An 18,101-nucleotide genomic window follows, 5' to 3' on the forward strand; every position below is an offset into this window, starting at 1 on the left:
AGAAGTATCCCAGGTGGTCGACTGGACTTACTGGAGGCCTGTCTGTATACTTTGCTAGAGGCGCTGCTCCTGGAAGGCGTCGAACAAGCCGAAAAGGGGATTGAGGCAAGTAGTCAAAAAGCAGTTCACAGAACTTGTACGGCCGACACGTTTTTATAGCACAAAGCTCTGCATTGCTAGTAGCAAGTGCTGTGTCAGTCGAACGCAAGAAACTGGTTTCCTCGCGCGTTTAGTTACGAGCCCAAGTATTTGAAGCATAAATCCTTATGGCGGACAGCCCAATATAAGTGTGAGCTGACGGGTAAGTTTTTGGTTTTGTGCGGTTTGGCTTGGTTTATGGGGTTTAACGTCCCAAAGCGACTTAGGCTATGAGACGCCGTAGTGAAGGGCTCTGGAAATTTCGACCACCTGGGGCTCTTTAACGTGCACTGACATGGCACAGTACACGGGCCTCTAGAATTTCCCATCCATCCAAATTCAGCCGCCGCGGCCGGGGTCCAACCCGCGTCTTTCGGGTCAGTAGCCGAGCACCATAACCACTGAGCGGTAAGTTTTTGATTTCATTACAGCTGACAGAATGAAATCGTAACTCGTCCTCAGTTAAAACTGGTTGTCGCTCATTTTATTGCTTTTTTTCACATCGAACAGTGTAAAGCATTCCGTAGATAATCGTTTGGATAAGTTAAATTTGAGAATTAACCGAAGAATGAGTATCGAAGTGGGAGATGTACATGGCGGTCTACCATATTTCCAGAGTGTGCAAGGAAATGAGGTTCCTGAATATTCCCAAAATTTTTTCGGACCACTTAAGTGGCCTCTTGAACGCTTCATTATGATCATGGTGTTACTACAGTATTCATGGCTCGCAGAGTAGAATATAATATAGAGTTTTCCAGAGGTATCATTCTTATAGAAAGGTTTTTACTTATCTGAGTACCTGTTCCCCCTGAAAGTTTGCATTTTTTTCCGGCAACATTTACTTGGTTGTCACGTAAGAAAAGATGTGCCTTGATTTTTTGGGCTTAGATTCGGACTACATCGCACTTTGATCCTGTTCGTCAGCTGTCTGCTTTCACGAATAGCAATCCAGAACGCTTCAGTTTCTGTAACATAGTCCCAGTAAATCTCTGAAATATTCTACACATGCAGAGCTTCGTGGAAACAATAAAAATTGCAGGCATCTGAGTGCCTACGCCGGCGGTTTCAGCCAAGTGCTCCACTTACTTAGTTCATACTATCACTGGGAGGAAATTACGGAAAAGTGTAACCGCCTCCAAAGACATAATGGATTACATCTTCCTTGCTGCAGCGTATCAAACCCTCCAAAGTCCTGCAGATTAACGAAAAAATGTCGACTATCGATAGCATAAATGTGTAAAAAACTACTGGAGCATTATCTCGCCCAATGAGATAAGTAGCCCCAAGCCACTTAGTTGCAACAAATAGTGGAACAGTTTTTTTAACAACCGGGTTACGCAATTAGGTAAGCCGACATGTATCAAATATCACGTAAATTGTGATTGTGAATCGATGCATAAGCTGTTTCTTCGCTAATATGGCATTCTTCTTAATAACCATATATAGTCGCCGCCGGGGGTTGATTTCTGTTTTATATTGCTACTATTACCTTCTATACTTGTAGTTAAGGGTCTTTGCAAGAGGGATGTGCTGGAGCAGCGCCAGGACGACACTTCTATTGGTTTCTATTGTATGCATGGTAAGTCCAAATTCTCGTTTCGGCTTTTGGAGTTTCTTAGTACTATCTCTGTTATTTGCCTGCGGTTGAAGTTATGTTAAAGGTGTTCTTTTGAATAGTCTCTTGGTGCAAACGTGCTTGCTCATGGAGGAGTTGATGAAATTGTCTGCAGTAATTGTCAGTGAAAGAGTGCCAAGCAGTCAATAGAATGTATCAACTTGTGTGAGGGTCACAAAGTGTACCGCCAACTATCCTCGTTGGCCTATGCGCTGAAACGAAATATTGCACGCTGCAAAGTAATATGAGTCAGTAATATCAGCGCTTTTCCTCGGAGCGTTGCCTTGACCAGCAACGTCCACTGGTGACGCAAACAGGGAATGACACAACTATTGCCTCTGAGAAGAGCATTATTGTATAATTTAGGGCATTAGATTGTACATGCCGATTGCGCGCTTAACACAGCCTTCGTTCTTCGACAACCACCAACATCAACCGGCAGAGGACATATTTCTGTGGAAAAGGGTGATGAATCGCTTAATTTGCGATGATTTTAATAACTTTATTGTAGCAGGCGTCTGGATAACAGTACCAGGTGTTACCGGATACATTAATGTCGCAGTTTATGAGGATTTGGAATTCTTTTTCGTGCTTCATTGTTTCGAATTTGTGCAAGTTTTTGGTTTAGTTTATTGGGTTTTGACGTCCCAAAGCGACTCAGGCTATGAGGGACGCCGCAGTGAAGGGCTTCGGAAATCTCGATCGCCTGGGGTTGTTTAGCCTGCACTGACATCGCACAGTACACGGGCCTCTAGAATTTCGCCTCCATCGAAATTCAGCCGCCGCGGCCGGGATCGAACCCCGATCTTTAGCTGCGGGCTTGCTGGAAATTGTATCTATGGAAACCCGCCGTGCAGCCGGAGATATCTATCGCGGATATCACGGCCTTAGAGCTGGAACAGTTTTCGTCCATAGTGAGGCGCATTTAGGCGTTCCTAAATCAGTTTTGCCGTCAGGACGCCCGCTGAAGTAACAAAACAACAAAGAAATGCGCTGAAAAGTTTCGGTATACTTTCGACCAGCAGTCTCACGCATGCCTTGGCGATCTCTTATATGACTTTGAAGCGCCTTCACATCATGAAAACCATGGGCATAATGCTATTCACTTAGGTGCGCCAGCACTCCTTGTTAACTTCGTATGCGTTGTACACAGGCATCTGAACGGGGCATCACATTACAGGCACTTTCGCTGTTTAAAAGGCAGTCTGCCTTTTAAACAACGAAAGTGCCTGTAATGTGATGCCCCGTTTAGAAAAAGCACATACAAGGAAAATAAAATGCCTAGTGGTTCCCTTGCGTGGTGCTCAGAACATACATTAAGAAAAGACAAATTATTTGCATCGGAAAGTCTAATAGCTGCACTGGTTTGAAAAATGTTCTCTCTATATTAAAGGTGCACTGAAGAGGAATCTGAACTCGTCTTTTTGCCGCGGGAACTCGATCTACACGTTCCTAGCATTCTTAGAAACTGCGACTTATTGCCCTGTGTGGCCGATTTCCCTAATTAAATCGAATTAACGCCCGGCTCCCGCCTTTTTTTTTAAATTCTCTCTCGTACGGTGGGCGGAGTCGACCAACGCGGGGAGTGCCTTTAACCCAGTACCGTGGCGGCTTGCCGCTCTGCCATCGGCGGAGTAATACGTAGTAGTCCGTAGAAGCAAATAGTCCGCGCGTATATTTATTTCTGCGGGCTTATTTTGCGATTATATTGTCTGCAAATGAAACTATTTATTCGCGGAAACCTAAACAAAATGAAGCGAAAGCAAAGCCTCCACGGAGCTGGCTGAAAGGCACTCCACGCGTTGGTCGACTCCGCCCACCGTACGAGGGAGAATTCCAAAAAAAAAAGGCGGGAGCCGGGCGTTAATTCGATTTAATTAGGGAAATCGGCCACACAGGGCAATAAGTCGTAGTTTCTAAGAATGCTAGAAATGTGTAGATCGATTTCCCGCGGCAAAAAGACGAGTTCAGATTCCTCTTCAGTGCACCTTTAAGGTATTCGCCGAAAGGTGTTCGAGGATATATTTCAAGCAGAAAGCTTCTTCGAAGCTGCCGTACGCGGTTCTGCTGTAAGAGCTGGCGAAACGGCTGACGAAGCACTCAGATACCAAGAGTTAACACAAAAAAGCCCACGAATGAAGCTCTCGTTTTATACATGACTGTTCAAACTGTGTATAATTGTTCACGTAATGAATGTCAGGTCTAAATACAGCTGCCTTACTGTGTGCACTGCGCTAGCACCGACGGTATTCCTATACTCTCACTGCTTGCAGTGCATGAACGGATTCAACCTATCTTCGCGGGCGTTCGGCTACCGGGATAAGCTGAAGCAGAACAAGATATTCGCATATCTGCCAGATGTCACTGACCTCTCAAAATGGTGTAAGAGAAACAAAATGCACAGCTCCACCGGATGCGTAGAAATCGAATCGCGTCCATTCTATTCAGCTGGAACTAGCGGCTTGTTTGAGGTGTTGCTCCTCTTCAGTGTTTAATAACAAAAAATTGCAGGAATTAAAATAAGATCCTCGATATATTTACAATGTTGCAGACTTATATTTAGAACGCCGCAATTTATAGCCTTTTCTTTCATGCCACCGTGTCCCCTATTCTGTGGTGACCTTGTAAGTGTGTTTATACTTGCTTAACCGCTAATCAATAAAACCAGCGGACGAGATTTCGATAGGATATTACTTTGCACGTACTGCGTAATTTCGCTGGAAAGGCGCTCCACGTAACCTTCTTACGCGCTTTTGTTGCAGTAGGTGGGCGGGAAGCCTCGGACGCGATCATCATGGCCCTGGCTGGAGTTAGCCTAATCTTCGACTCTGTGCTGTTTGTTGGCGCTGCAAGGGTACGTACGCTGTGCAGACGCAGGCGTCAAGAAATATGCGCTGCAAGCCTGCGCTGGAGATTGTTTTTTGGGTTGGAGGTGGTGTTTGCCTGCCTCCTCAAACTTCCAAAACTGGTGAATCTATTCAGCACCGAAGGATTAAAAATGTATCGTTTATTTAAATGCATGATATTTTAAAAAGAACAAAAAGTGCTCTTTGTTTCTCGTTTGATAACAAGTCTACTAACGAGCCAGCATTTAGAATATGTGCGCTTCAGTGAACATTCTCATTCAGCATCTCCAATCACTCTGTTTTGAAAATGGTTTACTTCTGCCTTGGGGAAGCATAAATCTCTCGGAATGGCTTCTGGGAAACCGCTTCTCCATACTCTCTTCTCCATACTCTCTTCTTCAATGCCTGGCACATATCCCTCCTGCATTGCCTCTCAGAGTCAGGATATGAGAAAAAAGTACTTGTGCCAATAGTGAAGCAAAGGACCTCAGCTACACCAAATGCAAAGGACAGAATATACTTTGAAGTCTCCCGGGAAGGATGATATTTTAATGGGCGCTGTGAGATGACACCGGTCATGCAATTGCAGCTCCCAGTTAATTCATCAATAAACGAGATGCGTGACACAATAAGTAAGCTCGAGTGTTCTTACCTGTAACAAGGAACATGGTAACTTGGTTCAGTTCCACACTTCACCACTCACGAGTGGCTCTAACACTGTTGGCAAATGTTCTTTACATATTCAAGACGTTTATTGGGCGTACGAAAGCCTGGACAGCTTTACAAAGAGCAACGGTTCTGGCTATAATCACGGTAAAGATGGCAGTAATTTTTCTGATCGACTCCCTTATGATATCTTTATGCATGCTCTGTGCAACTCGAATAGCGTATCATGCAGCGACAAACCATAAAGTGCTCTACAGTGCGCTAACCGACAATACTTACTTGCGTACAGGGGCTTACTGTTTCAAATAACCTTGTTATTCCGCTTAGGAACATGCTCGAATGATAGAGGCTTCCCGGTTCTGGGGATCTGTCGACTGCGTCGCAGACGCCGTCATTGGATTCTTATCGGCCAACTACACCCTACCAATACTTGTGAGTAAAAATATCAGGTGTTATTTTGTGCTTTGAACAGTGTATATTTGTAGCATTGCGGATGACTAACAGTGATGTGTAACTTTCAAAGTGCAGTGCTTTGTGGTAATACTTTGCGGTTTCCTAATTACCAACATGCATTGTAAGTTGCAACCTACAGCATATTAAGCACGCCGACAACCACAAATTGCTAGCTACCTGTTATTCTGAATCTTCATAAAAAATCTGGCACTGAAATAAATAGCGGAGTACGGACTGACAACTGCGCGGCGCGGTTTAGATCCATTCATGGTACGCATGGAAGCTTCATGCTTGTTATGGGGCGCGCTTAGGTAGGAAGGGATTCAGTGCAAAAATGATTATCACTAGCTACTTCAAGATTTCCTGAACCACCAAGCCAAAATACATAATGAAATTGTGGGTAGCCATGCAACCTATTAAATGAAAACTACAACGGTAGCATCGAAACAGAGGACGAGAGTGCAGTGAGTTAGAAACCAAACGCGAGTTGTTGATTCCCAAAATGAAATTACGAAGAGGAAATCACATTGGCAGGGCGCGCCGTATGAAGAACAGCCGATTGTTTCTCAGATTAACGGAGTTGATGCCAACAGAAGATTAACGAATCAGCGGTTGACACACAGCCCCGTGGGCAGATACGACTGAGAGGTTCGCTGTTATATTGAGTGGGGGCAGCAGGTGGAAGACGCGGTTATGTGGAGACCATTGAGGTAAACCAGCGCTCCGAAGTAGGTGTACCTAAAATGATGATTCAATAGGTCACATTACTCCGGCACTTTAGATGCCATTTATATAATTTCTCGACAATCGTAGTGACATGCATGCCTTAAAAATAGCACTTTATTGATGGCATCTGTCATTCGTAGTGCCCCGAAGGCGCTTCATTTGCAGAGCCCCGGACCAAGGCGAATTTTTCTTCAATGGACAGGATTCCGCGAACGTTGAAAACAAGGCTGACGGGACGGACACAGGGCGAAAAAAAAAAAGTGCACACGAACACGAGGCTTTCTTTGTATTGTGTCCGTCTTGCACACCTTGTTCTCAAATATTCAAGATCCAACTCGGCAACCAGCGGATTCTACTGAACTTCTGAGAAAGCTGTAAAGCTTTACTTTGTAGCCATGCGGTTACGTTTAGGTGAATAATGAAGAGTAATTGCTCACGTATTATAAGACTGCTCCACCTTCTGGGATTACTCAAAATATTGCACCAAAAAGAGTAAACACAAATACGCATTCCCAATAATTGTCAAATGTAATACCACCTAGCTATTTACGTGCGTTCCTTGAGTTCCTCTCCAATACAGCATAAAAACAATGGTTCTTTTCACGCTAGCACGCCCCTCTAGCGGCCAGTCGCAACGACAGATGGGCGCTGCTGGAAAGTAATAGGAGGGGGCGTAGCCATTATACATTCCTGTGAAGTGGTAGCTTGTCCTTATTGAGGGGCATAGTTCAAAGCAGTGCTGCTTTGCCTATCAGAGGAAGTGCGCTTGGCTGATCTGCGTACACGCCTGCCTCAGAGCACGTCGTCAGCGCTGCAGTTAATCCATTAATCCACTTAATCTTTGACGAAAGAGCGCTTGAGAACCAGACCTTGTGTTCTCGCGTAAAGCCGGAGAGTGTAGGGATGAGGTACTTATCTGCGCGGGCATAGGGGATGCTAGCACTGCGCCTATTTGCCTCTTGTAACACATCTATTTACGGCGTCCTGTGCCTGGAACTTGTCCTCGGACGCTGCAGTAATGAGGAATTGGCGGCGCGTGCTACAAAAGCCTCACTAGATTTCCTTAGGGCCACGGGTTTGACAGACCCCGTTTGCTGATCCTATTTGTTTGTGAGTGCACGAGTATTGTGTATGCCCGATTTCACCCTTTCTTCCTTCTTCCTTCCCCTCTTTTTCACCATCTCACTTAACCCTCATGGCCGTTTAACAAGCAGGCTGACCTCTCCTGCAGTCATAATATATATATATATATATATATATATATATATATATATATATATATATATATATATATATATATATATATATATATATATATATATATATATATATATATATATATGTGTCCGAGGAAGGTTGCGAGCAGGTTATGCACATGCACACTCAAAAAAGGCCCATTTTGCTTTCCTGACACGCTCTCTATTGCTCTCTATTGCGCAAAAGACTTGAAGAAGGAATGGGCACTGTGTTTTGTCTCCTTGGACTCACTAAAGCTTAGTGATGACATGGCCGAAATTTTAGTCATTTCTTTTTTCATTCCTCACTGGGTCGTCCCACCATAGCTTATTCGACAAGCAAAATATGGCCGACTGCATGATTTCGGAACGGCTCCAGACATTTAAATTTAACGGTGCAGAGAAAACATCAGTAACATAGTGCGCAAGCTACCACGATACCCTTCCGACGTGAAGAATATCCTGCACAGAGTCGCCTTGTTCTCAACTTCTTGTTCTCTATTCTAGCTTTTGAAAGATGAAAAAAAGGTGGTAAGTATTTACATCAAACGTAAATCAATAATTAAGTTGTGAACACAGTTATGAAAGAAAGTTTGTTTACATCTCCAAGCCCAACACAGTTTGCAAAGAACCACATCATTCTGGTATTGTGTTACTTGTGATCACATGATCACTGAGAGATTATTGATAATGCACCGCATTCTCCGTACACGTTCACTTTTACCCCGGTCTTCCTAAAAGACTGAGCTTTAGCCATGTGAAAAAATAATGCACCATGTCACAACACCGTCGCGCAATGTTTTGTGGGAGCATGAATCGCAGAGAGCATATTGAATAATTAATTATAACAAAGTCATCGCGGTGTAGTAGTTCATGGCTTTTCTTGACACTTTAAAAATTGACCTACGTTTATAGTGGGGTAAAATCAGTGAGAGGAAAATTTTCAAGGCCATTTTTAATGACCATGCGTTAAATGTCGTCTGCTTCATGCTCGCCACAGAGTGTGTCCCAACGCAGAGGGCTAGTACTATTGAGTACTGTTGTTTGGCTATACTGGATGGGAATGAAAATCACATGTCATCGGACTTGCAATGTTTCAAAACATCTTAATGCGCTACAACATACCATGAAATCAAAACTCATACAAAGGGCAAATAGTATGCCTTATGAAGTTATCTCGTTTTGTACAGGATTCAAAGAGACTCCATTATGTCAAAGCGCATTCGGTAAGCGGTTTCCTTCATATCGGCTCCTGCACTGTGCAGTCTGAAAGCGGTGTGCTCTACAGCTTTTGCTGTAATCTATAAATTAAGTGAGAATGTGTATTGTCTGTAGCGTCACTCCTGGTTGGTATTTCTACTATTAGGTAATATTGCTCTTCAACCCTTGTGAACGACTCTAGAGCAAGGAAATTCTGAGTGGCCAATCCAGTAGGTGATTAATAAGGGAGACAATTATTCTGCTTAAATTAGTTTTAGGTATACCGCTCAATACGGATCTAGGAAGTCTCAGGCATTGGTTATGTAAATGTCTGAGGACCATTTATTCAGAGAACTTCAGGTAGACTTTTTAGTGCAGCAGAGACGATTGCTTGGTTTATCTGCTGATAATCATTTATTTACATTGAGCTGTACCTTGAATATTTTGATAAATATCTGAACACACTGCACACGTGCATACATATTCAGCGGTTACTATGGTAAAATGGCTTCCTATTATTGGAACCACTCAAAACCGAGTGTTTTTTTTTCCATGCGTGCACTTAAGTGTTTATTGCTAGCAGCAGTAACGACGATCGCGGTTCATTTGGCAGAACACTCTCTCGTACATATGGCGTACACACTTGCTTGGTAGTTTCAGCAGAATTTATATATTTTCGGTCTATGATTGTTATTAACACACCTTTTTTTTGCTGCTTTTTTCGTGCCAACAATTTTAAAGCCGTTTTTCTAGCTTCTATTTGTATTACAATTGCATCAAAAGCTGCTTACAAATAACCTGAATCTTAATTTTCTTACCTTCCTTTCCTGTAAATTGTGTATTTATGTCCTGTCCGGCGATTATTTTATTAGATTCTTACAATTTATAGCTTGCACTTTTATTACGACTTCTGCTGTTAACCTTCGATGTGTTCAATTTATCATATATTCCTCTCAATTCTTAGTGGTCATAATTAATACTACAACATCTAAATAAATAACATTCTGTCCGTGAAGGAAAGCCAAGCGGTTGACGCATGGGTCAGAATGGTTGTTACTTGTCTTGTCTGTGTCCATCTACGCCCAGCAGCAATGCACGCGTTCATTCTGTCATTCACGATAAGCCTCGCTAATTTTTGCGCGAGCGTTGCCTCTACCTCAGTGAAACCGATCAAAGTTCATAGAACTGCTCAGGTAACAAGGTATTCTTCTAAGCCTGACAGCGACATTAACATTTTCTCAATCACAGATACAAAGCTGTCGAAATTTTCGCGTGGTTCTACTATACGCCCTGAGTAGCACCTAGGAGGGTTTGTGCAAGCTCGCACCAAAATATTACTGAAAGGCTGCCGGTAGCTCCCGTTGCGAAACTAAAACAAAAATTCTGTGCTTGTTCATATACGATCCATTTCTCTAGATTATGCTCCACTTAGCGCAAATGCATTCGAAAGTAGAAGCTTGGGCAACCGTCGCTATAGAACAGTTGGTAGACCACCGCACGCAACATTCAGTGGTCATGTGTTCATAGCCGACTCGCAGCTATCAGTTATTTCTTCAACTTCCAAATCTGCAGTTACCTTCAAGATAGCAAATGATGACACTACTACTTTCTAATTGATGAGCAGCGCAAATTAATATAGCTCCACCATTATTTGCTTAAATTACATGACTCTTGACTTCCTCTATACGTACTTGACAACTAGACCTTCAGTTCCCACCAATATCTGCTTAACAGTCTTTCATGGGTTGGTCACGAAAATGAGCGCTCAGGATTCGCTTGTCTCTTTGCACTGAATACTTGGCAGGATAAAAAAACTGCAACCACTCACCCTTGGTGTACGACATCTGATCAGCGCTAAGTAGTTTGAGAAACTATTAACACAGTGGTGACGCCACGCATGACTGTCACTGCCATTGCACTAGTTTGGCAGTGCCCCTTAACTGCCAACAAGGAATGCAGCGATTCGCAGTAGCCTACGGTCGATGGAACGGATCCATGGCTCGTGGGAAGTGAACTATGCATCAAGGTATGGGTTAGAGCCTACGGTTAGAATTTGGTTGCCCAGGAAGCCGAGTTAGTACAAAGCACTGTGGGCGTAGGGTGGCTGATCCGTACGGGCATCTTGTATGTATTCAGAGTATTGGCGCGCTTTATTTAAGTATAGGACAAGGGAACGAACAGTGGACGACGAAGGTGCAGAATCAACAGAAGAGTGCACATGCAGCAGTGCACCTGCAAAACCGTCATTTGTACCCATGCTTGCGGTGATTTGTATACATTTATTTAGTTGTCTTTTCGCTATTGAACAGGCCGCGCTTGTCGGAGCGGTGACGACGACGACTCGGACCGCAAAAAAACAGGTAACTCTTCTAACGCACTTAGTGCTATAAAAAACCTGCAAAAGTCACATTAGTATTTCAGTTAGTGACTTGCATATATGTCGGCGCCATACAGCGTTAGCTTCAAGGTCCTTGGTCATACTGCTGAGTATCTTCCCCCGGGTGAAAATGGCGGTTGCGCTCGTTCGCTTTCCGTACGTGATCGTTCAGCCAGGAGGGAGCGCTCTCATGTCTGTGCCGATTTTTCGCCTTACTGCTGTTCCGTGGGCACGGCTAAGGTCCTCAAAAAGCGGTTTGTTTGCATCGCAACCTGATAGAGGTGGGAGAAGCTTGCATAGCATTGACAGTTTTCGTTTCTACTTCCGAGGCTGCCGCTTGAACGAAACCATTCAAATAATTTAATTGTTTTTGTTTTCCACAGTCAGCATGGTCACATCGGCTAATAACTTTAAAGACAGCTTGACGGGGAGACGGACATGATAACATGGCAAAAGCAAACAATGACTAACAAAATTTGTAGAGAGTAGTAAAAAAATACCCTTTTTTATTCGGAGGTGAAGGGTTCGGATCGCTGCAGTAGCATGTTGTCGCTCTTTCTTCTGCTGTCTTATCAATTATCGTTAAGGGACAAAACAATTACAGTATCAATTTCTGATTATGTAACACCTAAGATTTCCCCTATGCCCCTTGGCTTCGGTATCAGTTGCCTTCCTTCATCTATGTCATGACGAGTCCCTCTTTTTCCTTCCCTTGTGTGCTGAATTGTTTTAAAACTGAAGTAATAAGCAAGCATTAAAAACAAGCTATAAAAGGTTTAAAGATTAATAAATAAACAAAACAACTTATTCAGACGAGAGTGGTTTTCCAAAAGGTGGAAGAACCTATGCCGCAACGAGAGAGCGAAAAACACTCATTCCGAACGCCGAAAGGAAACAGCAACAAATAAGAAAATAAAGTCTACAAAGAACCTGTCGCTTCCATGAAATTTAAGCGATATCGTGCCTTTAACAAAGGTGATGGATGAAGCCAGAAAACAGCGCAAAAATGGTGCCTACAAGGTCGGATAGCTAATAAAGCCACCCGGCGATTTTCGTAGCCTAGAGGAGTATTAAGCTGGCTGTAGTCGGGTACAACTCAAGAACGAAGCGGCAAATGTACCTAAAAAGGAGCCCCTCAAGCAATGGCGTCGACCTGTTCTGCCCTCTGACCGATTCTGCACTTTGACCACCCCTTCCTCCATTGACCGATACCCTTGTGTCTGCTATCGTGAAATAGCAAGGTGCGGCAGATGAATACGGAATCATCACCATCATCATAATCAGCCTAACTACGACCACTGCAGTACAGAGGGCGTTCCAGTATTCTCCCAATTCACCCTGTTCATTGCTTGGGTCTAACCACGGTCTCATTGGAGTAACCATAGCATCGTGAAAATCGGTCGATGCCATTGGCTCGAAGGCCTTCTTTTCAGGAGAATCTGCCGCTTTTCTTATGAGTTGAATGCGACTATAGTCAGCGCTCACTGTGTCGCTTGTTCCTCGCTCGTCCGGTCCTGTGCAGTGTGGTTTCTCCAATTATGACTCATTTTTGTCCCGTTATCGCTCATCGCAGCCTCGGAACTAGAATTTAAAGCCGCAAATGCTATATGAACATCTGTCCCACATATCAGACGGCCTGGAAAGCCGGAGTCCTGCGATGTGACGATAATTCGGACTTACTATCAGAGTCATGACGTCATACATACATCGCATGTACAGCGTTTGTCAAAAGTTTGGAGCCCAGGGGGTTTGCTTCTGAAGCACACAGTCTGGTTCGTAATGCATCTCCAGCGCTCCAAAGTTGCTGAACGTAAGAAGATTTCTGGTCCTGCCTCCTCCAATGGGTAGGACTACCACGAATGTTACAGAAGTCCCACTGCGAGGCTTAGAAGCAAACGCCTTGGGCTCTAAACTTTTGACAAACACTGTACGTATTTGGCCGAATCTAGTGATGTCATGGTGTCACGTGGTGTGTGACTTCGTAGAGCCGGACACCACCCCGCGTTCTGAGGTAATTAGGAGCAACAAAAATTGCTATTATGAGGTCTTAATACGTCGTGCTGGTAATTACAACACACAACAAAGCTAATGAGATTTTGGCATTATACTGAATTACTTGCGCCTGCAGAAATTTAGTCCCTGAGAGGAGGAATGGGGCATTCGTTTGAAGTTCGCGGCGGCGTTATATAGATCTAGAATGGTGGTCGCGCTTGCGCTTGAGCAATTGATCGAAAAAATTCAGAAATGTTGCAGCGGACGTAATGCACAACACAAATAACTGAAGAAACTACCACGTTATTGCAGGCTGCGGAAAAAAGGACCACACTACTAATTAGCCAGGTTCCACCTGCGGTGAGTGATCTGAAAAAATAATTTTGAGACATTCAGCGTTCACATTCAGAGGGTGACGTTTAATTCTTGATTACGAGACCTCATCCAGAATGCATATTTTTTGTGACAGAAATCTCGTGGTAAATTGAACTGATTCTTAAGGTACCAAACAACAACGAAATAAAATACCGGTCGCAGAATGCTCCTTAGAGAGAAGTTCAGAAAAGGTAGAGAAAGGGTTTTCTTAAGCAGAAAAAAACGTGACTCACCGAACAAAGATTCTGAGGAGCGAATCAAGACTCTAAAGTCGACTCGGCACCTTCTTTACGATCGAGTAGATAGAGCAAGTGAAGCCCTTTTTAAACCTTTTTGTGGTTCGCTGCCCCATTTAGTGGATAGGTGTCGCCGCCGTGTAAGTCACCTGAATAGGAGGTGGGTGTAAGTTACGTGCGAACAATGCTTGTTGGCATTGCTTCGGGGAATGGACATGCGATGTCATGAAGGCCATATATCTACGCTCACAGCAGGCAGCCAGTAGTCTCATCACGAGTCTTCGGTCGCAGTGTCGTGTTCTTTTCTCTCTACTGCGCCTCCCGAACAGGCAGAAGTCATTCGAAATGTGCATGTTCCAGTCGATATTCTTCTAAGGCTAGCCAGCAAGCAATTCATGTTCAAATTACAATGAATCGAATGTACGGACAGCAACTAGAAGAACCATTTTCTTAAACAGTTATGAGATTTACTTGTTCGTCGTAAAACATGACGATGAAGGACGCAGACACGCGAACCCATAAATCCACTTATATATGATGGCCTATTCGTGCGCGCAAAAGGACTGCGTGCTGGAAACTACGGTTTGGTTTCATCCAGCGTAGTGCTCGAGAGTGTAGTGGAGCAGACGCACGCATGTGCAGGCTGATCGTGTGAGAAACGGGCGAGTTGATCAGGGGAGCCATCTGTCGACGAGTGGTTCAATAATGTCAGCCGAGCGCCCTAATTCACGTTAGTTTTGACTGCATTGCTGCGAGGCTTCCCGGTTATGATGTGGCTAGAGGCCGCTCAGCGCACTGACCTTGACTGTACGCGTTAGCATTGTGCAGACTAAAAAGTGTGATCTACTGCTTCAGCGGTTCTTCAGTCAGTGTGCAGAGCATCGGCGTTCAGCCGCGGTTTTTTTGTTAAAATATGGGATGACTTAAGCCCCCGTTCGAATAATGAGTGAAACTACCACATAGGGGTGTGCGAGTATCAAATTTTTCGAATACGAATCGAATACGAATACTTAGTTTCGAATATAGAATCGAATATCGAATAATCAAGGACAGACGCATTTAATCACTACAAAACATTTATTTGGGTACCCAAGAACATCACAGTTCAACTATCGACGATTAAATGAACACAAAAGGTGTGTGTGGCTGCATAAAAAGTATCAAAGTCTCGAACATTATTCTTAGAAGATTGGCAATATCAGAGAAGATGGCTAGTACACAGCACTGATTGAATCTAGCTTGCCATCAGCGCAAAAGCGCGTTGCTAGGATGATGTAAAAGGTTGTCGCGAAGGAAAACCAGCTGCACCACATGGTGAGGCAAAAGTAGTTCCCTTCTAACTGAAACGACTCCTCCAGCCACAGAAAATGCCCTCTCACTTGGAACTGACCTGGCACGTATTGCGAGGTACTTCGTGCACAGCTCTGACTATACCATCTTCGCAGGTACAGCCACAAAAAAGCTCACCAGCGCAGTCAGCTACGGCATGGCCCTTGGAGGAAGAAAGAATTTGCCTTCCGTGTAGGCGCCGCCATGTTGTTATGTCTCTGTCGATAGGGCTTGCGGACCGAAATGAACGCCGGTGCTCACGATGAATATTCGGCTAGATACGAATATTCGCGTCGGGTCGAATAATCGAAACAACACGAATACTTGGATTTCGAATCGAATTCGAATACTAAAAATATAATATTCGAAGTATATTCGAAATAAGTGGATACGAATGCAATAACGTAAGCCATTTATGCACACTCGCGTATCGTAGATGCATCATCAAATGGGGGCCGAGTAGCATGCTGATTGTCGCTAATGATAGTAATAATAGCATTACAATGAAATCAATTGCGCGCAGCTGTTATCCAAAACAATTATTTAAGAGATATTAGTTATACTAGTTACAGTATAAACATTTCAAATAAAACCGCATTAATCGTCTCTTCACCTTGGTGCATTTTTTGATCCAAAATTAGACAATGAATAAGTGATATATTCAGGCGTTTCTGTGTTGTTGTTTTGAGTGTCTGTACCGATACGAAACATTGTTTTTAATATCAGCGCAGACCGTCAAGCAGATTCTGCACTTTGTATACGTGATACTGCGGCTATTATTGAAGGTAAGAGTTTATGCGGTCCTTAACGTGTGATAAATGGGGCGCCTACAGCTTGAATATAGGCTGATATTAATGCATTGCTTTATTACCGCAGGAAAAAATTTTCCAGCTGCATAAATCTTAAACACAAGGAATCGTCTAAAACTTTGCTCTTTCTAACATTAATGTAGTGAGTAGCACCGACAATCAAAGTGGCAATGATTAAAAGTCCCTCATAAAATGAAATTCCAACAAATTCGGCCCCCATAGCCTGAGTCGCTTTGGGCTTTTAAACCCCGATAAACCTAAACCTAATGATTGCAGCAAAAGCGAGAATGCAACACACAGCCGAGGGGCAATGCACTCAGCAAAGCACTGTCCGAGAATAAGCATTTACTTGAGGTAGGCTCTTGCTGTGAAGGAATTTGCTGCGGTTGTTTGCAGAAGAACAAACGGTGCAAAAGTTTGCGTACAGACCGAATGACATTGAACAAGCGCCGTCTTATGTATCCGGTGTTAGTCCAAGTCCCGAATTCTGCGAATTCTGTCCCGAAGTGCGCTGAAGCGCAGTCATCTACTTCGGCAGATGTTCACAGATACGCTATGTACTTAATTCCGGTCACAATTTTACAGGACGCGTGTTCTAATTGCCGCTTTGAGTGATGACTTTAATCGCTTCTTTTTCTCACCAGCCCATAAGGCATGCACGTAGCCTCATAAATCGGCCCGTTTAAAGTGACTGGATTACGTGACTCTGCCGTAATAAATTTTTTTCCCGCAGAGGAGCGGCCCTTAAATATATGTGGTGGCTACAAAGACGAACATCAACGCGGGATACCATCTCGCACTCCACTCGCTTTTTCTAATGAGAAGCGATGCAGTAAATAAATTTGAGAACAGCGCTCCCTTGTCGCAACTACCGATAGAGCGGGCAGCATTGCGCGCAGTCCGCCGGTTCTTCGTTTTGTGCTGTGCAACTTAGGCGCAAATCGTTGATGTCTGCTTAATGAATATAGAAACTAAGCTAAAATGTCGGTCACGCCATTTCGGTGAAAACTAAGTAGTGAATTTAGAATACAGCAGTTTATTGAAGCAAGGCGTCGGGATATGCTATAAAAAATAACGAGCTTCATACCAAATTTTGAAGGAGACCGCGCTGCGCATGATGCAATTCGTGGAACTGGTATCTGTTTTCTATTGTGTAAAGAGTGGGAGCAATAAATTACAAAAGTGGTAATGCAATTTTTGAGCCAAAACTCTTGAAATCACGATCGTAGAGCAGCGTGACTCGTTCTGTCATTGTGAAGACGGCTGGTAAAACTTTGCTGTCTAAAAATAGCGCAAAATTTTTGATGGTATACTTTGCAACCAAATCTCGACTTCCGGTTCTTCATGATGATGAGCTTTTATGCCGCAAGGGCAGCTTTGAGCAAAGAGTGCTATGGTAGCAGGCAATTTCGTCGTCACAAAAGACTAATTTTCAAAGCATTTCACCCTATATAAGCCGAGCACCAGGTCAAGGCAACGCTTGTTCCGTTTGCATCACCGCACCATCGATGGGGCTAATTTCTTATCCAATACAATAGCTGACCTTTGCCAAATCGTCTTTAGGACACCCAAGCCATTTTCAATCAAACAGTTAACGCACATTGGGCAACATGTGTGGCGCTTATGCTCCCCCTGGAGGAAATTGGCATATTCCATAAAAACTGTCACATTCGGATTCATGGCTCATCCTCGAAAAACCCGTTCAGCAACTTGGGGAAGCCTTCAATTTATCTTACTTAGAAAGAGAAAGACTCTTCACAGTTTATCTCCTTGTGCCGCACAACCATAATTCTTATATTTTCTTGCAGAGAAATTCCCACGGACATAATCACCATTTTAAATGTAGCGTTACAGCCCTATTTGCATATTACTATTATTGCCAAACGCTGATGCGCTGAAAGAGTTTGCATCTGACGTTGTTTGACATTAAGCACTTTATTTACATGTCTTTTGTTGGGTTTTCGTTCCACAGAGTGTCATCCTCTGCTCCCTCTTCGAGTATGAAGACCACTTGTACAGGAGAGAGATCAGGGAAGCGCACCAAATGACGATATCTACAAAGGAGCCCATGGCTCATGTAACACCAGCTGTGACATACTGAATG

The 18,101-nt window shown here is 43.7% G+C and overlaps 1 protein-coding gene across 1 annotated transcript; it reads left to right on the top strand.

Annotated features, from left to right (window-relative positions):
• The first annotated feature begins 1,663 nt into the window (after positions 1-1,663).
• Positions 1,664-18,098, top strand: LOC149360053 (uncharacterized). Its single transcript, XM_089567769.1, has 8 exons — positions 1,664-1,717; positions 4,027-4,135; positions 4,516-4,607; positions 5,593-5,697; positions 8,187-8,210; positions 13,561-13,608; positions 15,920-15,973; positions 17,970-18,098. The coding sequence occupies exons 1-8, from the start codon at positions 1,664-1,666 to the stop codon at positions 18,096-18,098; spliced, it is 615 nt and encodes a 204-aa protein (XP_089423895.1).
• Positions 18,099-18,101: the final 3 nt, after the last annotated feature.

Source organism: Amblyomma mixtum, chromosome 2, assembly GCF_055824585.1.
Source record: "Amblyomma mixtum isolate Tamu chromosome 2, ASM5582458v1, whole genome shotgun sequence".
NCBI lineage: Eukaryota > Metazoa > Arthropoda > Arachnida > Ixodida > Ixodidae > Amblyomma > Amblyomma mixtum.